This window comes from Gopherus evgoodei, chromosome 2 (genome assembly GCF_007399415.2).
Source record: "Gopherus evgoodei ecotype Sinaloan lineage chromosome 2, rGopEvg1_v1.p, whole genome shotgun sequence".
Lineage (NCBI taxonomy): Eukaryota > Metazoa > Chordata > Testudines > Testudinidae > Gopherus > Gopherus evgoodei.
Genome location: NC_044323.1, coordinates 297,702,883 through 297,730,160, shown reverse-complemented (window position 1 = coordinate 297,730,160; position 27,278 = coordinate 297,702,883). Strand labels below are relative to the sequence as shown.

At 66.4% G+C, this 27,278-nt stretch overlaps 1 protein-coding gene across 3 annotated transcripts; it reads left to right on the top strand.

Moving 5' to 3' along the window:
• Positions 1-601: 601 nt before the first annotated feature.
• Positions 602-19,694, top strand: LOC115647232 (sphingomyelin phosphodiesterase 5-like). Of its 3 annotated transcripts, none has more exons than XM_030554077.1 (8): positions 602-664; positions 6,866-7,948; positions 9,782-9,854; positions 16,159-16,299; positions 16,990-17,079; positions 17,440-17,503; positions 18,066-18,222; positions 18,898-19,694. In XM_030554077.1, the coding sequence occupies exons 2-8, from the start codon at positions 7,049-7,051 to the stop codon at positions 19,006-19,008; spliced, it is 1,536 nt and encodes a 511-aa protein (XP_030409937.1). In that variant the 5' UTR covers positions 602-664; positions 6,866-7,048; the 3' UTR covers positions 19,009-19,694. The 3 variants fall into 3 exon arrangements, with proteins under 3 accessions (XP_030409937.1, XP_030409936.1, XP_030409938.1); XM_030554076.1 differs by lacking the exon at positions 602-664 and adding an exon at positions 4,582-4,669; XM_030554078.1 differs by lacking the exons at positions 602-664; positions 16,990-17,079; positions 17,440-17,503 and adding an exon at positions 4,582-4,669 and having other exon boundaries at positions 18,898-18,985.
• The last annotated feature ends 7,584 nt before the right edge of the window (positions 19,695-27,278 follow it).

The window sequence follows — 27,278 nt, the reverse complement described above, 5'->3', positions numbered from 1 at the left end:
TGGTCCTGCATCACCCAGGAGATGGGCTGCATGGACCCTAGCAGCTCTGCTTATCTCTGCCCCCGATCCCTGTTCAGTGTCCCTGCTCACTCCCCAGGGGAAGGCTCAGGCCGACCAGGAGTAGCAGTAGATAGAGGACGTGCACGGGGACAGACGGACAGAGAGCTGTGGGTGGAGGGGGGAATGGATGGCCAGGTAGACAGGGGCCGTGTATGGGGATGGATGGACAGACAGACATCGACAGAGTATGGGATGGACAGACAGAAGGAGTGTAGGGGATAGACAGGCGGGTGGGAGGGATGGACAGACAGAATGGGCATATGGGGATAGAACGGGTGTAGGGGGATGGACAGACAGATGGGGGGGATGGACAGACAGAAGGGGGGTAGGAGATGGACAGATGGGGGGGATAGACAGACAGGTGGGGGGATGGACAGGCAGATGGATGAACTGTGAAATTGTTACTTTCCTTCTTGCCTTCCGCTGCTCCTGGCAAGAGTGGGTGGCCTGCCTTGTTCTGTGGCACATGGTGCTGTGGCTGGGCCAGCTGGGTTCTCAGAGGGTCACTTGCAATCACTGACAGACCCGATCTGTTTTCCAGAGTGATTGGGAGGCCCCCTCTGAAGAGCTCCCTGGACGCTGCAGCAGGACACAGGGGGATCCGGTAGGTGACACTTCCATGTTCGACAGCAAGGGCAGGGCCGGCTCCAGGCACCAGCGGAGGAAGCATGCTAAGGGGCAGCACATGCTAAGGGGCAGCACATGCTAAGGGGCGGGATTCCAGCCATGCTTGGGGCAGCACAGTCCAGGCGGCTTTTTTTTTTTTTTTTTTGCTTGGGGTGGCACAAATGGTAGCGCTGGCCCTGGCAAAGAGGGAAACGACAGGGGACCCCCGGGGGAGTTTGCTCCCTTCTCAAGGTGCATAGATCCCTGCTAGCACTGCTCGGGCAAGGAGCGCAGGGGGGAGGTCCCTGTGTTGGGGAGCCCTAGGTACAGGTGTGCAGGGTCTGGGAGGCACACTGCTGACTAAATCGCACTGGGTATCCCATGAACTCTTCTGAGCCAAGCCCCTGATCCCTGCTCAGTGCTCCCAGTGCCAGCCGCTGGCGCAGGGACAGCCCCAGGCTGCAGCATGCTCGGTACCAGGCTAGCGCAGGAGCAGGGCTGCTGTTCCAGACTTGCTTTCCTGAGGAGGCAGAACTGTTCAGCTCAACGCGTCTGCCTGGGGCGTCACACAGCGTCACCGACCAGCGAGCCCTCCCTCTCCCTCCCCTCCCGCCCTGAGGTGGGGGAGCATGTCCTGCTCTGCACTGGGACAGACCTGAGACCAGCCAGAGCCACGGGGAGATCCCATCGTGCCTGCATTCCTAGCACCCCAGAGAGCGCCCTGCCCCCTGGGCTGGTGCCTCGTCTCTTGCTCTGGATTTGACCAGAAAGTCTGTCCTGACCTGAAGAACCATCCTAGGACAAGCTCTGTTGAAACCCACCTGCTCCCTCCCAACTGACAAACTGGTGTTTTCTGTTGGGAAACAGTTTTGTGGCACAGTCCTCGCCCGGCTCTGCACGAAGCCTGGAGATGTCTCTCCTCATCCAGCCCGAGAGCTGAGATCCAGCCCGGAGTGTCACCACTCGGCCCTGCAGCTTCACGGGTGCTCCCAGGCTGCAGCGGGAGGCAGTGACAGCACTGGAGCCAAAGTTCAGGAGTTCCTGTTTCCCACAGCTGTGGTCAGACAACTAGACAGCACCTGCCTCCGTGTGGCTCTGGGGAGAAGGGGGAAGGATGTGCTGGGGGCTGAGAAGGGAACTGGGAGAACTCAGCTGCAGCCCTGTCTCTGCCGCTGACTTGCCATGTGACCCTTGGCAAGTCACCATCCCACCCTGTGCCTCAGTTTCCCCTCTACCGAATGGGGAACTTTCACCAGCTGGAGGGTTAACTCACAGTGTACTGCAGTATCACTGCTGGCCCTTCTCTGGCATGATGGGAGCCCTCCGGTACCTTCGGATACCGCATGGGGTCCCAGACCTGCCCCATCTTTCTCCCAGGGGCCCTCACTGGAGGCTCTGGCTCCCTGTAGGGCTGTGCTAGCTTCTCCCTGTGTAACAGGCAGTGGGGGGGGGGGGGGCAGAGGCACCTCCTGCCGCAGGGGCTCAGAGGCAAAGCAGAGGAAGGTGCTTGCTAAGGCGGCTCAGATGTGACTTCCTCGGGGGGTGGAGGCTCCGTTCTGCCGGTTTCCTTCCTGCCCTGCTGTTAGCCCACGATGCTGCAAAGCATCAGGCTGCACTGGGGGGCCGAATCTGGGCACAGCCGGGCCCAGCCGCTGGCAAAGGGGGACACAGCCCCCCTCCACTCACCCCCAGCCCTTCCATCCACCTGCCTCCTCCCCTCATGCTCCCACGGGCAGCCCCAGAACCCTGGGCCAAGGCGGCGAGGGGGTCACTGCCTGCGCTGCATGGGGGTGGCTGGGGGTGAGTGGGGGCACCCAGAGACCCTGACAGGGGAGGTTGCAGAGAGTCCCGGGAAGGGGGTACCTGGGGAGCTCGTGCGGAATGCTGGGCTGGGCTGCGAGGAGCCCTGGGGGCACAGGAGTGCAGTGAGTGACCCCCCACGCACAGAAACCTTCATTGCAAAGTACTGCACACCCCCCCCCAAGGGCCAGGGCGTGACCCCGGCCAGCGGGCGGCCCTCTCCCCACACTGACACCTCACTGCCCCAGAGCGTGGCAGCATTGCCACTGGCTCCCCTGCACCCCCTCTGGGGGTGTCTGTGGCTGAGGAAGGGCTTGTTCGGCGGGGGGAGGTAGAAGTCTCTCCCCTCCCCGCCCCGGGACAAGCAGAGGCCAGCTACAGTTGGGTGGCTTCACTTCCACCATGACCTTCGTTCCCGGGTTTGTACAGCAAAGCCGGGGAGGGGAGGGGGCCAGGAGATGGGGGACTGCGGGGGGGAAGGGACTGGGAAAGGGAGGGGGCCAGGAGCAGGGAAGGGTGGACCTGCTGGGGAGGGGGATCTGCTGGGGAACAGGAGCAGGGGGGATGTGGGGGGCAGGGGCTGGGGAGGGGGATCTGCTGGGGGGCAGGGGCTGGGGAGAGGGATCTGCTAGGGGTCAGAGGCAGGGAAGGTGGGGGCCAGGGGCTGGGGAGAAGAATCTGTTGGGGAGGGGGATCTGCTGGGGGCAAGGGCAGGGGACTGTGGGGGCTAGGGGCTGGGGAGAAGACTCTGTTGGGGAGGGGGATCTGCTGGGGGCAAGGGCAGGGGACTGTGGGGGCTAGGGGCTGAGGAGAGAGATCTGCTGGGAGGCAGAGGCTGGGGAGCGGGATCTGCTGGGGGCCAGGGGCGGGTGGCAGAGGTGGGGAAGGGGGCTGGGGAGGGGGATCTGCTGGGGGCCAGGGGCGGGGGGCAGAGGCGGGGAAGGGGGCTGGAGAGGGGGATGTGCTGGAGCCAGGGGCAGTGGCGGGGAAGGGGGCTGGGGCTGGGGATCTGCTGGGGCCAGGGGCGGGGCACAGAGGCGGGGAAGGGGGCTGGGGAGGGGGATGTGCTGGGGGTCGGGGCGGGGTGGCAGAGGGAGGGAAGGGAGCTGGGGAGGGGGATCTGCTGGGGGCCAGGGGCAGGGTGCAAAGGCGGGGAAGGGGGCTGGAGAGGGGGATCTGCTGGGGCCTAGGGGTGCAGGGCTGTGGGGGCCAGGGACTGGGGCTGGGGATGTGCTGGGGGCCAGGGGCGGGGAGCAGAGGCGGGAAAGGGGACTGGGGAGAGGCATGTGCTGGGGGCCGGGGAAGGGGGCTGGAGAAGGGGATGTGCTGGGGGCCAGAGGCGGGGGGGAGGGATCTACTGGGGAGCAGGGCTGGCGAGGGGGATGGGTCAGGGGCTGGGGGGGACACCCCGGCCCCGCTGCTCCTCTCCCGGGGGCTAACCGGCCTGGGGCAGTGGCTGTGGGAAGGGGTGTGAGACCCGCCGGGCTGCTGAGGGAAAGCCCCCCCCCCGAAGTGTAAAAGGCCGGAGGGCCCCGGGGCCGCCTGCTGGGCGGGAACCAGCCACTCGGGCCAGGCTTTAAGCACCTGCCGGGAGGCGACCCCGTCTGCGGGCCCAGTATCGCCCCCCACCCCGCCCCGCAGGGACCCCCAGGAAGGGGTCCAGCTGAGAGCAGGGGCTCGGCGCGGCGCTCCTGGGCGCTAATCTCGGCTCTGCGCAGGCTCGCTGAGTCCATCCCCCACCCCCTGCCTCAGTTTCCCCACCTGGGCAATGACGCGCCCCGCTCCGGGGCGGGTTACTGAGCCCTGCGGCTGCCCCTGCCGACCTCGGGGCCGCGCCCCCCCAGTCCTGCCGCCCCCAGGCTGCTCCCGAGTCCGGCCCGAGTCCAGCGCGGCGGGCGAGTGTGACTGCGGGCTAAGAGCCAGCCCTGGCCAGGGACTTGCGGGGGGCTCGCACCCAGCGCCCGGGGGAGGGGGGCCCGGACGGGACCTCCCGGGTCCCCGGGCTGCGGCTCCTTTAAGCGCTCGGGGCGGGGGCCCCGGCCAGGTAGGGGCGGCTGCTTTCGCTTTCAGCGCGGCCCCGCTGCGGCCCCAGCCGCTCTCGGTGAGGGGGGGCTCCGGCCGGGGCCGGCAGCTGCCCGGGGGCTCTCGGACCGGCCAGGTGGCAGGTGGCTGCTTCTGACGGCAGCCAATGGGGAGGCGCCAGGTCAGTGCCCAGGGCACCGGTACGAGGAGAGGGGAAGGACACCCCAAGGTCACACGGCGCTGGAGTTGGAGCTGGCAATGGAACCCAGGCGTCTGGGCCCCCCCCCTAACCACTAGACCCCACTCCCCTCCCAGGGCTGGAGAGAGAACCCAGGAGTCCTGGCTCCCAGCCCCCCAACTCTAACCACTAGACCCCACTCCCCTCCCAGGGCTAGAGAGAGAACTCAGGAGTCCTGGCTCCCAGCCCCCCAACTCTAACCACTAGACCCCACTCCCCTCCCAGGGCTAGAGAGAGAACTCAGGAGTCCTGGCTCCCAGCCCCCCAACTCTAACCACTAGACCCCACTCCCCTCCCAGGGCTGGAGAGAGAACCCAGGAGTCCTGGCTCCCAGCCCCCCAACTCTAACCACTAGACCCCACTCCCCTCCCAGGGCTAGAGAGAGAACCCAGGAGTCCTGGCTCCCAGCCCCCCAACTCTAACCACTAGACCCCGCTCCCCTCCCAGGGCTGGAGAGAGAACCCAGGAGCCCTGGCTCCCAGCCCCCCAACTCTAACCACTAGACCCCACTCCCCTCCCAGGGCTGGAGAGAGAACCCAAGAGCCCTGGCTCCCAGCCCCCCAACTCTAACCACTAGACCCCACTCCCCTCCCAGGGCTAGAGAGAGAACCCAGGAGTCCTGGCTCCCAGCCCCCCAACTCTAACCACTAGACCCCACTCCCCTCCCAGGGCTGGAGAGAGAACCCAGGAGTCCTGGCTCCCAGCCCCCCAACTCTAACCACTAGACCCCACTCCCCTCCCAGGGCTGGAGAGAGAACCCAGGACTCCTGGCTCCCAGCTCACCAGCTCTAACCACTAAACCCCACTCCCCTCCCAGGGCTGGAGAGAGAACGCAGGAGTCCTGGCTCCCAGCTCCCCAGCTCTAACCACTAGACCCCACTCCCCTCCCAGGGCTGGAGAGAGAACGCAGGAGTCCTGGCTCCCAGCTCTGGGCTCTTTGCTGCCTGCATGATGCCTGCGACTCGCTGGCCCCCTGAAATGACAATGTGGAGGGGCAGCCACTGAGTCACACTGCCAGGGACAGGTTACGTGGGTGGCCCCGTGTTGCCGGCGGGTGGCTCAGGAAGCAGGGTGAGCAGTTGAGGGTGATGGAGCAGGGCTGGGGGGAAGGAGAGCGGGGAGGGGACCAGGGTGGGGCAGAGCAGGGAAGGGCTCAGGAAGTGGGCTGGCAGGAGAGCCCAGGTAAGGGTGATAGGGCAGGGGCATGGGGCTGGGCATGGGTGAGGGAGACGCAAGCCGTCCCTGTGGCCAGACAGGCGGGTGCCCTGGGGTAACACTGACACCCTGCTCATCAGTGGGGGGATCGAACGGGGGCCCTTGGAGCTGGGTGCATGAGCTAAAAGCCCCCTGGCTCCTCGCTGGGGCGGCAGAGCAGGCTCATTCATCTCTCTCTGCGTGGTCTCGGTGCCACTCAATGGCGGGGCAGGGTTTACCCTGCACTCATCCGGGAGCCTGGCACACGCAGCAGGTAACGTTCCTCTGGGCCTGGGGCCTGGTCCCCGCCAGCCCCTGCCTGCGGCCTGTCCCCAGGCTCCGTCCAGGGAGGGGGTCATCCCGAGCCCCGTCCCCAGGCTCCGTCCAGGGAGGGGGTCATCCCGAGCCCCGTCCGCAGGCTCCGTCCAGGGACGGGGTCATCCCGAGCCCCGTCCGCAGGCTCCGTCCAGGGACGGGGTCACCCCGAGCCCCGTCCCCAGGCTCCGTCCAGGGACGGGGTCATCCCGAGCCCCGTCCGCAGGCTCTGTCCAGGGACGGGGTCATCCCGAGCCCCATCCCCAGGCTCCATCCAGGGGTGGGGGTGTCTTGGGCCCCATCTGTGGGCTCTGTCCTGGCTGCACTCAGCCTCAGGCCGCGTTTGCTGTTGCTGAGGCCCTGCACTGCTGCCCTCCGCTCCTGGGGGAGCGGCCGCAAATCCCCTTCAGAGGAGCCTCCGACCGGCCGGTCTGAGAACCCACCGGGGGTGTTTGGGGTCATCAGCCCGCGCAGCCAGGCAAGGCCCACCCCAGGTAACCAGCAGGGGCAGATGCCAATGTCAAACACTCACCCAGGGGCGTGGGGCTGAGCCCACCATGCACCACCTGCCCCCGGTGATGCCCAGCACCCGCCAGGCAGCGCTGACTTCAGCCCGTTCTCTCTCTGCAGCACCTCCCCGGACGTGAAGCGCTGTGCACGAGGCTCGCCGGTCACTCAGCTGCTCCTCCCAGCCCTGCAGGACCCCGGGGCCGTGCATTGGGACCCCCGGGGCGTGGCGAGGTCTGACCGGAGCCCCCGGGAAGCAGGTGGAGCAGGAACGCCCGGGCTCCCCTGCCCCTGGTGCCGTGCAGCATGGTCCTGCGGGAGTCTCCGTTCCCGAACCGGCTCCTGAGTGGCCTGTACAGCCTGGGCCAGTACCTGCTGTTCCCCAGCTACTGGGCCGCTGACTGCCTCCTCGACCTCAGGGAGACCACGGCGGAGCGGCAGCAGCGTCGGTGCTGCCGCTGCTGCCCGCTGCGGGCACTGGTCACCGGCCCCTTGCTGCTGCTGCTCCTCATCCTCTCCATGCCCAGCGCCCTCTTGGGCCTGCTGCTGTGGCTCCCCATGCAGGCTGCCCGCAGGCCCTTCGCCTACAAACACAACATGCTCTCGCGCCACCCAGAGGTGTGGGAGCTGCCGGGCACAGGCAAGGTCTTCAGCTTCGTCAGCGCCAACGTGTGCCTCCTGCCCAACGGCCTGGCCAAGTTCAGCAACCTGGGACATATGAAGCAGCGGGCGGCCCGCATCGGCCAGTGCCTCACGCAGGGGGAGGCTAGCGCCAGCTTCGCCAGCCCCAGGAGCAGCCAGTTTCTGCTGCCCACCAAGTACGGGGCCACCATGGCCAGCCCACCGAGGCCGGAGAGCCATACCCACCGCCCTGGCGCCAGCGTGGTGATTGAGCTCCCTGACAGGGAGGGAGAGGCTGGGCCCGGGGAGATCTCGGTGCCCTTCCCACCGGACGTGGACTTCGTGTGCCTGCAGGAGGTGTTTGACCAGCGGGCGGGCGCCCACCTGTGCCAGCTGCTGAGCCCCTTCTACGAGCACATCGTGTACGACGTGGGCACCTACGGGCTGCAGGGCTGTTCTCTCAAGGTGCTCAACAGCGGGCTCTTCCTGGCCAGCCGCTACCCCGTGCTGGCTGCCCAGTACCGCTGCTACCCCAAGTGCTCCGGCGAGGACGCGCTGTCTGCCAAGGGGCTGCTGTCCGTGCAGGTCAGGAGCTGCTCCAGCTGCGGGGAGCCCAGGCCCAGCTGTCCCCCAAGCAGCAGCTGCCTGCATCTGTCCCATCTCCCAGAATCCCCAGACAGTGGGTGGCGGGTGCAGGGCCCCCCAATGCTCTTGCTCAGCCTGTGGGGGGGACGCCCCACGGGCAGTGCCTGTGGCCGGAGCTTGACGGCTCCGGGAGCCCTGGCTGGGGAAGTGGGTGTCTGCAGCCCAGCAGGGACAGGGCCTGGCGGGGCGCAGGCGCTTCGGGAACGACCCTGCCAGGAGAGCAGTGAGAGCCCTTGGCAGCGGGCCTGGGAGCCAGCAGACTGGCTGAGGGGCTCAGCCTCTGACAACGGGCCCCTGACCCCGCTGCCGCCCCAGCCACTCACTCCCCCTTAGCCAGGCCTGGAAACACCTGCCCCAGCGTGGGATGGAAACTGCTCTGTGTGCCCAGGGCTTTGCCTCCGTCCAGCACTGGGAACAGTCACCCAGGGAGTGTCGCCCAGCTCTGCAGCAGCCTCCCCGGGGCAGCCTGGGGCTCGCAGGGCTCGTGCAACCGCTCACAACCGGCCACGTGGACATGGCTGGGGCTGGGGCTCTGACCTCGGGGAGATGTGGCCAGGGCTGGTGCTCAGGCTTTGACCCCAGGGGGACGTGGCCAGGGCTCAGGCTCTGACCTCGGGGGGACGTGGCCGGGGCTGGAGCTCTGACCCCGGGGGGATGTGGCTGGGGCCGGGGCTGGGGCTCTGACCCTGTGGGGACGTGGCCGGGGCTGTGGCTCTGATCCCGGGGGGATGTGGCCGGGGCCGGGGCTGGGGCTCTGACCCCGGTGGGACGTGGCCGGGGTTGGAGTTCTGACCCCGGGGGGACGTGACCGGGCTGGTGCTCAGGCTCTGACCCCGGGGGGACGTGGCCAGGGCTCAAGCTCTGACCCCGGGGGGAAGTGGCCGGGGCTGGGGCTCTGACCCCGGGGGGATGTGGCCGGGGCTGGGGTTCTGACCCTGGGGGGACGTGGCCAGGGTTGGGGCTCTGACCCCAGGGGGACGTGGCCAGGGTTGGGCCTGGGGCTCTGAGCGTGGGGGGATGCAGCTGGGACTGGGGCTCGGGCTCTGACCTCGGAGGGACGAGGCCGGGGCCGCAGCTCTGACCCTGGGGGGCCAGAGCTCTGACCCTGGGGGGCCACGGCTGGGGCTGGGGCTCGGGCTCTGACCTTGGAGGGACGCAGCCGGGGCCAGAGCTCCGACCCTGGGGGGCCGTGGCCAGGGCTGGGGCTAGGGCTCTGACCCCGGGGGCTCGCCAGCCCTGCACCGGGGGCTCGCTGCCGCAGGCTGTCTAGCTGTGCCCCGGGAGCTGGTCTCCCAACCCACAAGGTGCTGGGACCCAGGGCCGGCTCCAGGCCCCAACACGCCAAGCACATGCTTGGGGCGGCACGCCGCGGGGGGCACTCTGCCGGTTGCTGGGAGGGTGGCAGGCGGCTCTGGTGGACCTGCGGCAGACACGCCTGCGGCAGCTCCACCGAGACCAGCTGACCATGTGCAAAAACGCCTGCGGATGCTCCACCGGAGCCGCGGGACCGGCGAGCGGCCGAGCGCTCCCCGGGGCGTGCCACTGTGCTTGGGGCGGCAAAATGGCTGGAGCCGGCCCTGTTGGGACTTCAGCCAGACAATAAGGGCGGAGTCCAGGGCACCCGTGGGTGACGGACATGTGGCTACATGAACCGCGGGGGAGTCGTCTGCTCCCAGCTCCTGGCCAGACGCCTGCACTCCCCGCGTTGGGGGGGCCGTGCGGTGCAGGGCCTGCCAGCTCGTAACGGGCAATGTTTCCATGTGCGCGCGCTAGGTGCAGCTGGGGGCAGCACACGGGCAGCGGATTGTGGGCTACCTGAACTGCACACACCTGCACGCTCCAGCCGGTGAGTGTCGGGAGGGAGATGTCCCCCCTGCCCCGTTCGGCTCCTGGGAGCAGCTGCCGCGCTCCTGGGGCAGGCTTGGTGCTGGCTTAGCACCTGGGCACTGGCTTCTCTGCTGCCCCAGCCCCGGCTCCCTCTGCTTCCCCCCTGCCCTCCCCACAGGGCCCCTGCGAGCCAGGGCGGCACCTGTCCCCTGGGCTGGGCTGAGGTCCCAGCGCCAGGGGCCAAATCTCCCCTGAGCCCAGGGTCTGCAGGGGGGACCCCGTGAGTGCTGGGGAGGGGGGCCGGGGCGCTGGCTTCCTGCCCTGGGGCTCCGGGCTCCACGGCTGGGCGATGCCTGAGGGGAGCCCCACAGGGGCTGGATGTGGGGAGCAGCCAGCAGCACAGCAGGGCTTCTAGGTGGCTGGTTTTTAACTGGAAAGTCCCGTCACAAAGGGACCTGGCAGTGCCGGTCAGCAGTGCTGACTAGACACTGCAAAGGCCAGTTACCTGCAGTTACCGGCCTCCGTCACCAGGGAGCGCTGCTCTCCCTCCCCTGCCCCGCCCTACCCACTCCCCCCACCCCCAGAGCACGGCTCTCCCTCCCCTCCCCCGCCCTGCCCCACTCCCCCCACCCCCAGAGCACGGCTCTCCCTCCCCTGCCCCGCCCTGCCCACTCCCCCCACCTCCAGAGCGCTGCTCTCCTCCCCTGCCCCGCCCTGCCCCACTCCCCCCACCCCCGGAGCGCTGCTCTCCCTCCCCTGCCCTGCCCTGCCCCACTCCCCCCACCCCGAGAGCACGGCTCTCCCTCCCCTCCCCCGCCCTGCCCCACTCCCCCCACCCCCAGAGCGCTGCTCTCCCTCCCCTGCCCCGCCCTACCCACTCCCCCCACCCCCAGAGCACGGCTCTCCCTCCCCTCCCCCGCCCTGCCCCACTCCCCCCACCCCCAGAGCACGGCTCTCCCTCCCCTGCCCCGCCCTGCCCCACTCCCCCCACCCCCAGAGCGCTGCTCTCCCTCCCTGCCCCGCCCTGCCCCACTCCCCCCACCCCCAGAGCGCTGCTCTCCCTCCCCTGCCCCGCCCTGCCCCACTCCCCCCACCCCCGGAGCGCTGCTCTCCCTCCCCTGCCCCGCCCTACCCACTCCCCCCACCCCCAGAGCACGGCTCTCCCTCCCCTCCCCCGCCCTGCCCCACTCCCCCCCACCCCCAGAGCACGGCTCTCCCTCCCCTGCCCCGCCCTGCCCCACTCCCCCCACCTCCAGAGCGCTGCTCTCCCTCCCCTGCCCCGCCCTGCCCCACTCCCCCCACCCCCGGAGCGCTGCTCTCCCTCCCCTGCCCTGCCCTGCCCCACTCCCCCCACCCCGAGAGCACGGCTCTCCCTCCCCTCCCCCGCCCTGCCCCACTCCCCCCACCCCCAGAGCGCTGCTCTCCCTCCCCTGCCCCGCCCTACCCACTCCCCCCACCCCCAGAGCAACGGCTCTCCCTCCCCTCCCCCGCCCTGCCCCACTCCCCCCACCCCCAGAGCACGGCTCTCCCTCCCCTGCCCCGCCCTGCCCCACTCCCCCCACCCCCAGAGCGCTGCTCTCCCTCCCCTGCCCCGCCCTGCCCCACTCCCCCCACCCCCGGAGCGCTGCTCTCCCTCCCCTGCCCTGCCCTGCCCACTCCCCCCACCCCGAGAGCACGGCTCTCCCTCCCCTCCCCCGCCCTGCCCCACTCCCCCCACCCCCAGAGCACGGCTCTCCCTCCCCTCCCCCGCCCTGCCCCACTCCCCCCACCCCCAGACCCCGGCTCTCCCTCCCCTCCCCCGCCCTGCCCCACTCCCCCCACCCCCAGAGCACGGCTCTCCCTCCCCTCCCCCCCCGGCCCCACTCCCCCCACCCCCAGAGCACGGCTCTCCCTCCCCTGCCCCGCCCTGCCCCACTCCCCCCACCCCGGAGCGCTGCTCTCCCTCCCCTGCCCCGCCCTGCCCCACTCCCCCCACCCCCAGAGCACGGCTCTCCCCTCCCCTCCCCCGCCCTGCCCCACTCCCCCCACCCCCAGAGCGCTGCTCTCCCTCCCCTGCCCCGCCCTGCCCCACTCCCCCCACCCCCAGAGCGCTGCTCTCCCTCCCCTGCCCCGCCCTGCCCCACATCCCCCCACCCCCAGAGCGCTGCTCTCCCTCCCCCGCCCTGCCCCACTCCCCCCACCCCCAGAGCGCTGCTCTCCCTCCCCTGCCCCGCCCTGCCCCACTCCCCCCCACCCCCAGAGCGCTGCTCTCCCTCCCCTGCCCCGCCCTGCCCCACTCCCCCCACCCCCAGAGCACGGCTCTCCCTCCCCTCCCCCGCCCTGCCCCACTCCCCCCACCCCCAGAGCGCTGCTCTCCCTCCCCTGCCCCGCCCTGCCCCACTCCCCCCACCCGCAGAGCGCTGCTCTCCCTCCCCTGCCCCGCCCTGCCCCACTCCCCCCACCCCCAGAGCACTGCTCTCCCTCCCCTGCCCCGCCCTGCCCCACTCCCCCCACCCCCAGAGCACGGCTCTCCCTCCCCTCCCCCGCCCTGCCCCACTCCCCCCACCTCCAGAGCGCTGCTCTCCCTCCCCCGCCCTGCCCTGCCCCACTCCCCCCACCCCCAGAGCGCTGCTCTCCCTCCCCTGCCCCGCCCTGCCCCACTCCCCCCACCCCCAGAGCACGGCTCTCCCTCCCCTCCCCCGCCCTGCCCCACTCCCCCCCACCCCCAGAGCGCTGCTCTCCCTCCCCTGCCCGCCCTGCCCCACTCCCCTCACCCCCAGAGCACGGCTCTCCCTCCCCTCCCCCGCCCTGCCCCACTCCCCCCACCCCCAGAGCGCTGCTCTCCCTCCCCTGCCCCGCCCTGCCCCACTCCCCCCCACCCCCAGAGCACGGCTCTCCCTCCCCTGCCCCGCCCTGCCCCACTCCCCCCCACCCCCAGAGCACGGCTCTCCCTCCCCTCCCCCGCCCTGCCCCACTCCCCCCACCTCCAGAGCGCTGCTCTCCCTCCCCTGCCCCGCCCTGCCCCACTCCCCCCCACCCCCAGAGCGCTGCTCTCCCTCCCCTGCCCCGCCCTGCCCCACTCCCCCCACCCCCAGAGCACTGCTCTCCCTCCCCTGCCCCGCCCTGCCCCACTCCCCCCACCCCCAGAGCACGGCTCTCCCTCCTCTCCCCCGCCCTGCCCCACTCCCCCCACCCCCAGAGCACGGCTCTCCCTCCCCTCCCCCGCCCTGCCCCACTCCCCCCACCCCCAGAGCGCTGCTCTCCCTCCCCTGCCCCGCCCTGCCCCACTCCCCCCACCCCCAGAGCTCGGCTCTCCCTCCCCTTCCCCGCTCTGCCCCACTCCCCCCATCCCCAGAGCACGGCTCTCCCTCCCCTCCCCCGCCCTGCCCTGCCCCACTCCCCCACCCCGAGAACTCGGCTCTCCCTCCTCTCCCCCGCCCTGCCCCACTCCCCCCATCCCCAGAGCACGGCTCTCCCTCCCCTGCCCCGCCCTGCCCTGCCCCACTCCCCCCACCCCCAGAGCGCTGCTCTCCCTCCCCTCCCCCGCCCCTGCCCACTCCCCCCACCCCCAGAGCGCTGCTCCCCCCTCCCCTCCCCCGCATTGCCCCACTCCCCCCACCCCCAGAGCGCTGCTCTCCCTCCCCTGCCCCGCCCTGCCCCACTCCCCCCACCCCCAGAGCGCTGCTCTCCCTCCCCTGCCCCGCCCTGCCCCACTCCCCCCACCCCCAGAGCGCTGCTCTCCCTCCCCTGCCCCGCCCTGCCCCACTCCCCCCACCCCCAGACCACGGCTCTCCCTCCTCTCCCCCGCCCTGCCCCACTCCCCCCACCCCCAGAGCACGGCTCTCCCTCCCCTGCCCCGCCCTGCCCCACTCCCCCCACCCCCAGAGCTCTGCTCTCCCTCCCCTGCCCCGCCCTGCCCCACTCCCCCCACCCCCAGAGCTCGGCTCTCCCTCCCCTGCCCCGCCCTGCCCCACTCCCCCCACCCCCAGAGCACGGCTCTCCCTCCCCTCCCCCGCCCTGCCCCACTCCCCCCACCCCCAGAACACGGCTCTCCCTCCCCTCCCCCCGCCCTGCCCTGCCCCACTCCCCCCACCCCGAGAGCACGGCTCTCCCTCCCCTGCCCCGCCCTGCCCTGCCCCACTCCCCCCACCCCCAGAGCGCTGCTCTCCCTCCCCTGCCCCGCCCTGCCCCACTCCCCCCACCCCCAGAGCTCGGCTCTCCCTCCTCTCCCCCGCCCTGCCCCACTCCCCCCACCCCCAGAAACACGGCTCTCCCTCCCCTGCCCCGCCCTGCCCCTGCCCCACTCCCCCCACCCACAGAGCTCGGCTCTCCCTCCCCTCCCCCACCCTGCCCCACTCCCCCCATCCTCAGAGCACGGCTCTCCCTCCCCTGCCCCGCCCTGCCCCACTCCCCCCACCCCCAGAGCTCGGCTCTCCCTCCTCTCCCCCGCCCTGCCCCACTCCCCCCACCCCCAGAACTCGCCTCTCCCTCCCCTCCCCTCCCCCGCCCTGCCCCACTCCCCCCATCCCCAGAGCACGGCTCTCCCTCCCCTCCCCTCCCCTGCCCCACTCCCCCCATCCCCAGAGCTCAGCTCTCCCTCCCCTCCCCTGCCCTGCCCCACTCCCCCCCATCCCCAGAGCGCTGCTCTCCCTCCCCTCCCCTCCCCTGCCCCACTCCCCCCATCCCCAGAGCTCTGCTCTCCCTCCCCTCCCCTGCCCTGCCCCACTCCCCCCATCCCCAGAGCATGGCTCTCCCTCCCCTCCCCTCCCCTGCCCCACTCCCCCCATCCCCAGAGCTCAGCTCTCCCTCCCCTCCCCTGCCCTGCCCCACTCCCCCCATCCCCAGAGCACGGCTCTCCCTCCTCTCCCCTGCCCTGCCCCACTCCCCCCACCCCCAGAGCTCGGCTCTCCCTCCCCTCCCCCGCCCTGCCCCACTCCCCCCCACCCCCAGAGCACGGCTCTCCCTCCCCTCCCCCGCCCTGCCCCACTCCCCCCACCCCCAGAACACGGCTCTCCCTCCCCTCCCCCGCCCTGCCCTGCGCCACTCCCCCCACCCCGAGAGCACGGCTCTCCCTCCCCTGCCCCGCCCTGCCCTGCCCCACTCCCCCCACCCCCAGAGCGCTGCTCTCCCTCCCCTGCCCCGCCCTGCCCCACTCCCCCCACCCCCAGAGCTCGGCTCTCCCTCCCCTCCCCCGCCTGCCCCACTCCCTCCACCCCCAGAACACGGCTCTCCCTCCCCTGCCCCGCCCTGCCCTGCCCCACTCCCCCCACCCACAGAGCTCGGCTCTCCCTCCCCTCCCCCACCCTGCCCCACTCCCCCCATCCTCAGAGCACGGCTCTCCCTCCCCTCCCCCGCCCTGCCCCACTCCCCCCACCCCCAGAGCTCGGCTCTCCCTCCCCTCCCCCGCCCTGCCCCACTCCCCCCACCCCCAGAACACGGCTCTCCCTCCCCTCCCCCGCCCTGCCCTGCCCCACTCCCCCCACCCACAGAGCTCGGCTCTCCCTCCTCTCCCCTGCCCTGCCCTGCCCCACTCCCCCCATCCCCAGAGCTCAGCTCTCCCTCCCCTCCCCTGCCCTGCCCCACTCCCCCCATCCCCAGAGCATGGCTCTCCCTCCCCTCCCCTCCCCTGCCCCACTCCCCCCATCCCCAGAGCACGGCTCTCCCTCCCCTCCCCTCCCCTGCCCCACTCCCCCCATCCCCAGAGCTCGGCTCTCCCTCCCCTCCCCCGCCCTGCCCCACTCCCCCCACCCCCAGAACACGGTTCTCCCTCCCCTGCCCCGCCCTGCCCTGCCCCACTCCCCCCATCCCCAGAGCGCTGCTCTCCCTCCCCTGCCCCGCCCTGCCCCACTCCCCCCACCCCCAGAGCTCGGCTCTCCCTCCCCTCCCCCGCCCTGCCCCACTCCCCCCACCCCCAGAACACGGCTCTCCCTCCCCTGCCCCGCCCTGCCCTGCCCCACTCCCCCCACCCACAGAGCTCGGCTCTCCCTCCCCTCCCCTCCCCCGCCCTGCCCCACTCCCCCCATCCCCAGAGCTCGGCCCTCCTCTCCCCTCACCTGCCCTGCCCCACTCCCCCCATCCCCAGAGCGCTGCTCTCCCTCCCCTCCCCTACCCTGCCCCACTTCCCCCATCCCCAGAGCTCAGCTCTCTCTCCTCTCCCCTCCCCCGCCCTGCCCCACTCCCCCCCCAGCTGTGCTCAGCTGGCTGGGGAGGGTGGTGGAGAGAGCAGCGAGTGATGTGGGGGGCGGGTGCAGGGGCCTGAGGGGAAGAGGTGGAGTAGGAGCAATGTCCAGTTTTCATCCATGGGGCTGTTGGCCCCACTGTAATCCAGCCTTGTCCCCTCCCAGCCGATGCACAGATCCGCTGTGACCAGCTCACCCAGGGGCTCTTCTGGGCACAGCTGTTCCAGGACACCCACACGCAGCGTGGGGACGTCATCGCCTTCGACGTGTTCTGCGGGGACTTCAACTTCGACAACTGCTCCTCAGGTGGGGCAGGGGGTAGTGCCCAGCCTGTGACCCCGAGGGGCTGGCTCGGCGGGCTCCAGCTTCGGGGGCCCCTGCAGCAAATCCAGCCATGCCAGCCCTTGTGGGACGCGGGTGCTGGGCCCTGCAGGGCGCGAGGCTCTGGGCTGGGTCTTTGCAGCCACACAGGCAGCCTTTGACTAGGCTTCAGCCACAGAAACAAACGCCCGTGGGCGAGACCACTGAGGCAAAGGCCCCTCCTGCCCAGCCAGAGCCAGGAGCCAGCCCAGCGTGATGGGGCTCCCTGTCTCTCTGCCTCGGTCCTGCCACCTGGCCCCTCTCTCCCCCCGCTCAGGTCCTAGTCCCGCCTGCAGGCGTCCTGCTCTGTTCACTCCTGGCACTTCTGTTGTCTCCCTGGACCCTCTGTCGATCTGGGTTTGCTCCAAGCAGTGAATTATCGATCCTAACAGCGAGTGACACACACACACACACACACACACACACACACACACACACACACACCTGTGTCTCCTGCACTCTTCCAGGAGCAGCAAACTATAGAGGGAAACTGAGGCACACATTGGACTCATACAAATATTATAGAAAATTCCCGCTTCATCTCACAAGGAGTGGAGGGGAGGGGGCAGCGGGAGGAGGGGAGAGGTGGGTATGGGGGAGGCAGATGGGCCCATTCACTCTGCCTGCTCTTTCCAGGGGATGAGTTGGAGCAGACTCATGAGATCTTCCGCCATTACCAAGACCCATGCCGAGTGGGGCCCAGGCAGGACCGGCCCTGGGCCATAGGTACGTGTCTGGCCGGCCCAGTGCCCGGCGCAGCCTTGCTGCCTTCTCTGTCTCAGTTCTGCGGCGCCAGGACCTTGTCTGGGGCTGCAGATAAACATCTAGATCCAAATCCTCACAGGGACCCAGCCTTTGGGAGCTCAGGGTGAGACACTGGGGGTCAGGGAGTCAGAGGCCCTGCTAGCCCAGGCCTGCCCCCCAGCTCTGCCCATGCCCCTCCCAACCCAGAGCCCCCTGCTGTCCCAGCCCTGCTGCCCCCCACCCCCCAGATCTCTGCTGAGGTACCCGTGGCTGAAGGAAGATTTTGGAGTGGGGCAAATGGCAGAGTAGGGGAGGCTCTAACTGCTGCTCACATCCCTGCAGGCACCCTGCTGAACTACCTGCATATCCACGAGGAGGCCGTGTCGACCCCTGAGAAGCTGAAAAGGTAATGGCTGCACCCACGGGTTCCAGGGCGAGGGAGGAGCAGTCGGGCCCTGCAGGTTCCAGATGCTGCGGGAGGGGGAAGCATCTGGGGGGTTCTGCAGGTTCCAGAGCTAGGGAGAAGGAGTCCGGGGCCCTGCAGGTTCTGGGCGCTGCGGGAGGGGGAAGCGTCGGGGGGTTCTGCAGGTTCCGGAGTGAGGGAGGAGGAGTCCAGGGCCCTGCAGGTTCTGGGCGCTGCGGGAGGGTGAAGCGTCGGGGGGTTCTGCAGGTTCCAGAGCGAGGGAGGAATCCGAGGCCCTGCATGTTCTGGGCGCTGCAGGAGGGGGAAGCGTCCAGGGGTTCTGCAGATTCCGGAGCATGCTGGAGGCAGAGGGATTTACAGCCTAGTTCAAGGCAGGCTCTGCCCATGGCCCCACACAGGTTAATGGGACACTGGGGGCTACCCTCTGCATGGCCCTTCCCTGCAGCCCAGGTGTGACTAGCCCCCTACGCAGAGCCCCGCTCCTGCTCCCCTGCCACTTGGCCCCCCGGCCCACCCTGCTGATGGCTCCCCGTGCGCCCCGCAGGACCCTGGAGCAAGAGGAGGGCAGACGGACGTACCTGGCAGGTCCCATCCTGCAGGACGGCCGCCCCGACCCCTCGGCAGCAGGAAGCCCCTGGGAAGGGCGCCGCATCGACTACATCCTGTACCGCGAGCACCCCGCCCCCATCAGCCTGACAACGGTGAGTTCCCAGAGGGGCCCGTGGGGCGAAGAGCAGGCCCCAAGCCCGAGGGTGCAGGAGAGCTCCCAGCCAGGGACGCGGGGCCCAGGGCAGGGGGGTTCAGCTGAGAGCCGGCTCAGGGGCCAGCTGCTGGGGGCTGGTTCGGCCCCGGGGACACGTGCTGGGGAGGTGGTTGGGGCTGGGAGCCGCACTCGCTATGTTGGCTCCTTCGGGGGCTCTCAGCAGCTCCCACGCTCGGGGGGCTTGGCGGTACGGTGCCGTGGGGCCAGGCGGCAGGGAGCTGGCCTCACTGAATCGCTGCCCCAGGGGCGGGGGATGCAAAGAGCTACTCAGCACGGTCCAGGGCTTCCTGGAAGGGTCCGAGCTGGGGGCCTGGACGCCTGGGTTCTCTGCTGGCTCTGACTGTGATGTGCTGCGAGATGCTGGCTGGGACCTCAGCCCCGCTCTGGGCTGTTCCCTGCCCTGCAGCGGGGGAAGGAGCCTGGCCTGGCCATGGCCGGGAAGGGGTAGCGAGCTGTGTCAGTGCTCAGCCTTGATTGAGGGGAGGCTGCAGCTCCTGGAGACTACGAGTCCCAGCCTGCAGCGCTCTGGCTTAGCCAGACCTGGGGTCTGTAGTTTCAGCGCACACACACACACCCCTCTCTCCTGGCACTACTGTCCCCTTGCTTTGCCCAGGAGGTGGAGAAGTTTTCCTTCATCACCCAGCTGGCCGGGTGCTCGGACCACATGGCTGTCGGGCTGCGGCTGCTCCTGAACGCTGCACCGCAGTGGCAGCAGCAAGTGTGAACCCCAGTGTCCGGGGTGGAAGATCGATGGACAGTGCTCGTTATGGTGGGTGGGGCTGGGCCCTTCCCCTCCATGTGCAACCCCTCCACCGGACTCGGATAGGCTGCAAGGTCTGGGATCGGATGGAGCTGGCTGGACCAAGAGGCCCCTGGGGCTGTGCAAGGCTGTGTGGGGCTAGAGTCGCCCCCAGGTGCTCTGGTGGTCCCATGGGAGGTGGTCTGTGCTGGCCAGAGCCCCCCACTCAGTGCCCCAGGAGGGGGACAGCCTCAGCACCTGGTTTCCAGGCTGGCGGAGGCCCCAAGTTGAGGCATGCTGCTCTACTGCACCAGTGGGGCCCAGCATCCATGGGTCTGAGTTCATGGTCCCTGGGGGGGTTGCAGGGGTGTGGAGCTGCCTCTGCAGACCTCACCCACTGCAGCAGGACGACAGGACGGCTATTTCCCAGGCTGCCAGCCGGCTTCTCCCCCGGCTCAGTGTCATGGGCTCCTTGGGCCCCCTCCCCAGCCCGTGAGCTGGGTGTTAGCTGGGCAGGGGCTCCCCGGCACTGGCGTGGGGGCCGTGTCTGCCCCTGCTCAGCACCACGAGGCCTGTCTGTCCCCCAGCAGGGCAGAGTGCTCTTCAGCTGCGCCATGGTTGCCAGGAGGAGTTCCCCACTGACCCTGCTCACCCGACCTTGGCAGTGTGCCCCTGTGGAGTCGGGAACTGGAATTAATAAAGCTTCCAAAGCACCTGTTTGCATCTGTGCACTGGGGAACAGGGATAGGGGGGCAGCTGGGGCTGATTCTCCCCTGGCAGCTGCAGACTGGCCACTGGCACAGCTACACCCCAATTTTGAACAGTCCCTGGCTGGAACCTTTCTGCAGGCCGGGTCCCCAGGGTCCCTCTCTTCCTTCAGGGGCACCACACAGCCCCCCTGGGCTGAGCCTCAGGGCTCCAGCTCTCCTGCCCCAGGCTGTGAGCTCTGCCCAGCCAGTCCTCCGGGACTGACCCCAGTACAGACCTGTCCCCTCTGCCAGGCCCAAGCACCTCTGCCATCGGCTGCATCTGCGGGCAGCAGGGTTTGGCAGTCGGCTGTAACGACGGCCTGCGGAAGCCAATGTTCCCAGGTGGACCAGGTCTGAGCACTTGGCCAAGTGGCCACATGTTTCATGGCCTGGCTCCATCTGTCCCAGGCAAGATCTGCCTAGTCTAGGCAACAAAATGTCAGATGAAATTCAACGGTGATAAATGCGAAGTAATGCACATTGGAAAACATAATCCCAGCTCTACATATAAAATGACAGGGTCCAAATTAGCTGTTACCACTCAAGAAAGATCTTGGAGTCACTGTGGAAAGTTCTCTGGAAACATCTGTAACCCTTCTGCCCCTCTGAGTTGGCAGCAACAAGGGCCGGGTTCAGTATCCAGGGGTTCCATTTCAGTAACACAATGCATAACCGGCTCGAGCCCCCACCCAGTGACCTGGGACACTTACATACCACCACCCCCCGGGCGCCTCTAGGAGGCAATACTTCCCTTCTCGCAAGCACGGAGTCTGAGTGTAGCAAAATTCTTTTAATAAAGGAAGGAAACAATGTGGCATCCCATTGGAGAAACACCACAAACAGGATTATAACACAAACCATAAGCAAACCCCCCCCCCTCCAAGTACGTCTGGCAATGTCCTTTCCCCCTTAGGGTCTTAAGTCCAATCACCCCAAAGTCAAACAACCCGAAAGTCTCTGGTCAGTTCCACCCCAGAGTTCAAAAGTTTATCTGCAGAGTTTTACCCCCCCTCAGCCTGGGTGGTGATGGGGGGGGCCCACACAGGGTGGTAAGGGGCACCTTACATGGGCCAAGGCCAACTGCTCCGCCTCTCCGTGGAGTTCTGCTGCACCCTTCACCACGACCAGCTCCACCTCACCAGCTGTGCCGCTCCTCCAGCCGACCCGTGAGCCACTCCAGCTGTCCCTGCAAACCGCTCCACTCCGCTCACTGTTCCAAGGGCTGCTCCAACATGCTGCAAACTGCTTCGCTCTGCCAGCCGCTTAGTGATAGGTCTTCAGGCTCCCCCACCAGTTAGCACAGCACTCAGCGATCTCAGCTCAGTAATTCCAGCTCTTTAGCAATTTCAACTCTTAGCGATTTCAGCTCATAGTAGGGGAGCCCTGGTGCTGGTACACCATTGGTCCAATATGAATTCAGCTCAGCAGCCTTTAGGTGGACGCCTAATGGAATCAAAATTAGCTCTACTCTTAACAGTGGAGAGAGGCGGATGTGCAATTGGTGTTCCAGGTCCTCAAAAGGGGCCCATACAATCAGGCACACACACTCCAGTCCCCAACCTCTCTCAATTCTCTGGGTTTTGGAACCCATGTCCCTTGTCTAGCAAGTGCTACTTAATTGAGGTTGCGTCATCTCTGTCATAAAGCAGTCTCATAGTTCCTCATTCACATAATCAGGGTGGCAACAGTTTATTCTTCCTGCCCCAATAACAAAGAAATTGGGGATCCCAGAGCTGTCAAAATAACCATCCCAGGCTGCCGTGCACTATGCTAGGTGAGATGGGTGTGCCAATGCAAATACCTGAAATTCCTTTCCACACTTCCTGAAATTCACCACCAGATGTCAGGGTAGAGCTCATCCTGACTCTGCTTACACAGCCACTCAGTGTGCAGCGGCAGTCAAAAAAGTGAACAGAATGTTGGGCATCGTTAAGAAAGGGATCAATAATAAGACAGAAGATATCATATTGCCTCTGTATACATTCCTGGTACACCCACATCTTGAATACTGTGTGCAGATGTGGTCGCCCCATCTCAAAAAAGATATATTGGAATTGGAAAAGGTTCAGAAAAGGGCAACAAAAATGATTAGGGGTATAGAACAGCTTCCATATGAGGAGGGATTAATAAAACAGAGACTTTTCAGCATGGAAAAGAGACAGTTAAGGGGGGGGGTTCAATAGAAGTCTATAAATTCAGGACTGGTTTGCAGAAAGTAGATAAAATAATAATAATAGATAAGGAAGTGTTATTTACGCCTCATAATGCAAGATCTAAGGGTCACAAAATGAAATTAATAGGCAGCAAGTTTAAAACAAACCAAAGGCAGTATTTCTTCACCCAATGCACAGTCAACCTGTGGAACTCTTTGCCAGAGGATGTTGTGAAGGCCAAGACTATAACGGGGGTTCAAAAAAAAACAACTAGGTAAGTTCTTGGAGGACAGGTCCCTCAATGGCTGTTAGCCAGGATGGGCAGGGATGGTGTCCCTAGCCTCTGTTTGCCAGAAGCTGGGAACGGGCGACAGGGGATGGGTCACTTGCTGCCCTGTTCAGTTCATTCCCTCTGGGGCACCTGGCATTGGATACTGGGCTGGATGGACCATTGGTGTGACCCAGTCTGGTTGTTCTTATGTTCACCCTGCAGAGGAGGCTCCTGGCCCAGGGGGCTGCGTCTGTCTCCGCACTGCAACCTGGTTCATGTGGTCACTGTGTTACTCAGGTCTGACCCAGCCTGAGTCTGCACCAGGTCACAATGCCACTCACTCAGACTTGGCTTCGCCCCCTAGTCCCAATGGAGGCAGCTGGGCCAAACCTGAGCTGGGAGCCCAGTGCAGACAGGCTAATCTGCTACTAATTTCAGTGGCACTGGCTAAAGCCCCCCCCCCCGCCCCCAGGCCATCAAAAGTGTTAATGTGGCCCTGGCCCTGACCGGTGTTCAATGAGGTTTGGGCTGAGGCTGCCCAGGCAGGGCCGGCTTTGTGCTGATTCGCCCAATTCCCAGGAATCGGGCCCCGCGCCTAAGAGGGCCCCGCGCCTTAGACATGTTTTTTTTTTTAAACTTACCGCGGGTCCCTGGCTGCAATCTGCTCAGGGGTCTACCCTGGTCCCGCTCCCTTGAGCGAAGCGCAGACGGGAGCACGGCAAGCCCCGTGGCCCCGCTCTCCTGGCTGGAGCCCCGGCTGGAGCGCGGCAAGTCCCGCTCTCCCTGCTGGAGCCCCGGCCAGAGCATGGCAAGCCCCGCGGCCCTGCTCTCCTGGTTGGAGCCCCGGCCGGAGCACGGCAAACCCCACAGCCCTGCTCTCCTGGCTGGAGCCCCGGCCAGAGCGCGGCAAGCCCCGTGGCCCTGCTCTCCTGGCTGGAGCCCCGGCTGGAGCGCAGCAAGTCCCACTCTCCCTGCTGGAGCCCTGGCCAGAGCATGGCAAGCCTCGCGGCCCTGCTCTCCTGGTTGGAGCCCCGGCCGGAGCGCGGCAAGCCCCGTGGCCCTGCTCTCCCGGCTGGAGCTCCGGGCCTTTAAATAGCCTCCAGAGCCCTGGTGTAGTGAGGGGCTCCGGGGGCTATTTAAAGGGTCAGGGCTCCAGCTACCTGCCTCTGCCACCCCGTCCTTTAAATACCCGCCAGAGCACCGCCACCCCCATGCATTCCCCAGGGCTCCCGTAGCTATTTAAAAGGTCCAGGGCGGGGTAGAAGCTGGGGAGCCCCGGGCCCTTTAAATAGCCCCCAAAGCCCTGGGATAGCAGGGAGCTTGGAGGCTATTTAAAGGCTTGGGGCTCCAGCTGCCTCTGCTGCACCCCCTGCCCTGCCCACACCAGCTCTGCTCCCCCTGCCTGCAGCCAGCCCTGCACCCCGTGCCCATAGCCAGTCCCTGTCAAACCCCTTGCCCTGTCTCCAGCCAACCCCTGCCACACACCCCTGTGACCCTGCCCAAAGCCAGCTAGCCCCCCACACACTGCTGCCCGCACCAGCCCTGCACATCCTGCCCTGTCTCCAGCCAACCCCTGCTGCACCCCCCCTGCCTGAAGCCAGCCAGTCTCACACTCCTCTGTCTCCAGCCCTGCCAACCCCTGCTGCATCCCCCCACGGCCCTGCCTGAAGCCAGCCCGCCCCACACACCTCCTATCTCCAACCAGCCCCGCACCCCTTGCCCTGCCTGCAGCCAGACCCTACCTCCAATCAGCCCCTGCCCTGCCTGCAGCCAGCCCCATGTCCACTGCTGCCCTGCAGTTCCCAGGGCAGTAACCCTGCACACCTGCTTCAGTGAGGGGGGCAGGGAGCAGCTGGGACCCACACACGTGGAACGGCAGTCATTAACAACCAATCAACAGCATATATGATGCAATGTACATAATATATAATTTTATTTATATAGTTATGGAAAGTAAATAATACATGAAAGAAATGAAAGGCTTTTTTTCCCCACTTTTTGTTTTAAGTCATCCCTGCCAGGGCCCTGCCGAAAATGTTTGAATTGGGCCCCACACATCCTAAAGCCGGCCCTGCGCCCGGGCCCCGGCGAACACACCATAACCAGCCCTTTAGCCGTTTATTAACGACAGAGCAAGAGGAAGAAACCCGGTGGCCATGTTGGCCGTCAGGTTCCCGGTAAGGCTGCAATTGGCACAGTGACGCGTGTTCCTTTCCACGGGAGAGACGTTCTACCAGGACGCCCCGCACTCCAGCTGACAGCCTCTCAGCCGGCGTTAACGCTGGTACAATGAGATCCTAGGGATCCCTTTGCCACAGAAGAACACAGATTTTTATTGGTGAATGTTGGGATTTTCTCACAGCCAACTAGGGGCCTGGTACTAACCGTCCAGTTGGTGTAAGTCAGGTGAGCTGAGCTCGAGCTGTCCCTGGTGTGGTTAAAGTCCCAGCCTGCTTCCGCGAGGACAAAACACACACAAGGGGAGAGAACTGAGCAGCAGAGACAAGGCAGGGTCCGTTCTGCTGGAGAGTCAGGCTCCGCGGGCTGACGCTGCAGCCCCACCGCTGCCCAGCTCACTCGCAGGCTAGCGGGACTCCTGGATTGCAAGTGCTCACGCAGCAGCAGCCACCATAACACTTTCTGCCATCTCTGCTTGGCGAGAAAACTCCATCCCCTCCAGGGAGACAGAGGCCTGGCCTCCGTTTGGCGCGCCCCCGTCACCTCCTGGCATTGTACCAGGGCACGACCCCTTCAGCACGAAGGAAGCGCCAGCTTGTTCAGAAAAATGCAGCGTCTCCTCAGCAACACAGGCTCCGGCGAGCCCCTCACCACACCCTCTGCTCTCTCCCCTGGCTTCCCACAGCACGTTCAAGAGCTGAGCCGTCCCCTCCCGGTGCTTCATGGCCGGGGCCCAGGAGACACAAACAGAGCCTAGGGCTCCTGGATGGGGACCAGGCAGCAGCCCAGCAGAAGACTTACAGGCAGAGCAGAGTCTGAACCATCGCAGGGCCAGGTGGAGACTGGAATCACCCCACCCGGAGCAAAAGACCATCCCAAATCGCCCCCTCTTCAACCCCACGGACCCAGCGTGGGTCTAACAAACAGAGCAGCAGGGGTATTGCTATTAAACCCCTAAACTCTCCCCCTCCCTGTGCTGGGCCCGCTAGGGATAGGCTAGTGAATGACCCCCCGTGTGCTCACAGCCGACCCGGGGAGCAGCGAGCACCTGGCTCCTTCAGTGATGCCCTGGGCAGAACGGAACAGGCTCGTCCCAGGGGCTGATCGGCCAAGTCAGGACACAGCCAACTCATACCATACTGGGCTGTTTGGGCAGGACCGTTAGCCGCCTCCATGGTCCCAGGCTCATAGCAGGGCTGCAAATGCACAGGCTTGGCCGGCTCAGCCAAGGTCTCACGAGCCAGAGGGCAGAGGCGAGGGGGAAGACAGAGGCAAGCGAAGGGGAGAAAAAGGCACACCAGAGCTAGGGGGCAGCGGGACTGGGGGTTAGTGGGAGCCGGTGCAGCTGGCGACGTCGTTTGGGTCCCTCTCTCTGGCCTGGTCAGGGCAGCGCTGAGGCTCCAGGTAGTGGCCCAAGGGCAGAGCCCAGGAGAAGGCGGTGGTGGTGCCCATGATGGGAAAGCCTGTTCCTTCCAACCCGCCCGCCTCCCCACTAGCTCCCTGAAAGCTTTTCGTAGGGCCCCCAAAGGGCGTGGGGGGCGGAACAGCCCATCCCCCTTATTAGTGTGCTAACTAATTAGGCCTCACTTTGGCCCATTGATTTCTGGCCCCACTTCTCTGGTTAGCACAGTGCTGGGGCTCTCATGGTCTGGACTCGCCTGGACTCTCCCTCTGGCTCCCTGGGGCACCTTTTCTCCCTGCTGGAATATTTTACAACTCTTCCTCTGCCGTCTCCCCGGTCAGCTGACACTGTGAGCAGGCCAGCGGGGGCCCCCATGATCCCAGCAGCTTCTAACTGAGGGAGAATCACCCACTGAATGTGCCGCTGGTCCCCTGGCCAGCCAGCCCTGCCCAGCTCAGTGTCAAAAGCGTTAATTAGCCCGAGGACGCGCCCAGGTTTGTACAGGGCTGTGCAGCTTCCCCAGGCAAACCACAGACTGGGAAGCTCACTTCAATTGCCAAAATTAGCTCCCTGTCTGCCCTGACACACAACCCACAGCTCAGCTGGCTCAGCGCAGGCCCGGCTGGGAGGTCACTTCCTGCCCCGTGGAGCAGGTCCACACAGGGTAATTTCACATAAAAATACACAAGGGGGGGAAGCCAAGCCACCTTCCATGTGGTGGGCGGCATGGGATGACGTGCACCATCTTCGTTAGGAGCTGAGTGGCAAGCAGGATTGCCAAGTGTCCCTGGGAGCGTGGCAGCTCTACTGTGAAGTCCATTGGCATAGTAGACCAAGACTAGTGGAGTGGGCAGTGGCTGGGGGAGATCTAGGAGGGTTGGTTGTAGGGTCTTGGTACAGGCACAGAGGTTGCAGAACCTGATATAATCTTTGATATTATCTCATAGGCCTGGCCACCAGAGGCTCCTCGAGACCGGATTGGCCTGAATTGGCCAAAACAGCCAGTTGGTGGTGAATTGTGGCATAGTTTCAACATGCGAAGCCTAGGTTCTCCCTCCGGAACATAAAGAAAAGCCTTGCAATAGAGGAGGCCGTTCTGTAGTCGGAATCTGGAGTGGTTGGGTAACCGCGTCATTCAGGGTCTGACAGATCTGGGTCACAAGTGGGTTGTTGGGGAGCAGGGAGCAGACTGCTGTCAATTGTCCTGTTGACAAAGTTGAGCCCCTTGACCATGGTGGCAGACGGCTTTTCACCAGTTTGAGATGTTAGCCTTTGTGGGATAGGGCATCCTCCTTCCCATTTCTTTCCCCAGGATGATAGATTACAACAACCCTGTCATGAGCAAAGAAGAGGGACCAGCAGATCTGGCGTTCGTTAAGGAATCTGGCAGTCTGTAGGTATTCCAAGTTCCTATAGTCCATCAGGACTCGGATTGGGAATAGGGCTCCTTCTAGGAGGTGGCCCCAATCCTCAGAGCCGTCTTGATGTGCAGTAGTTCCTTG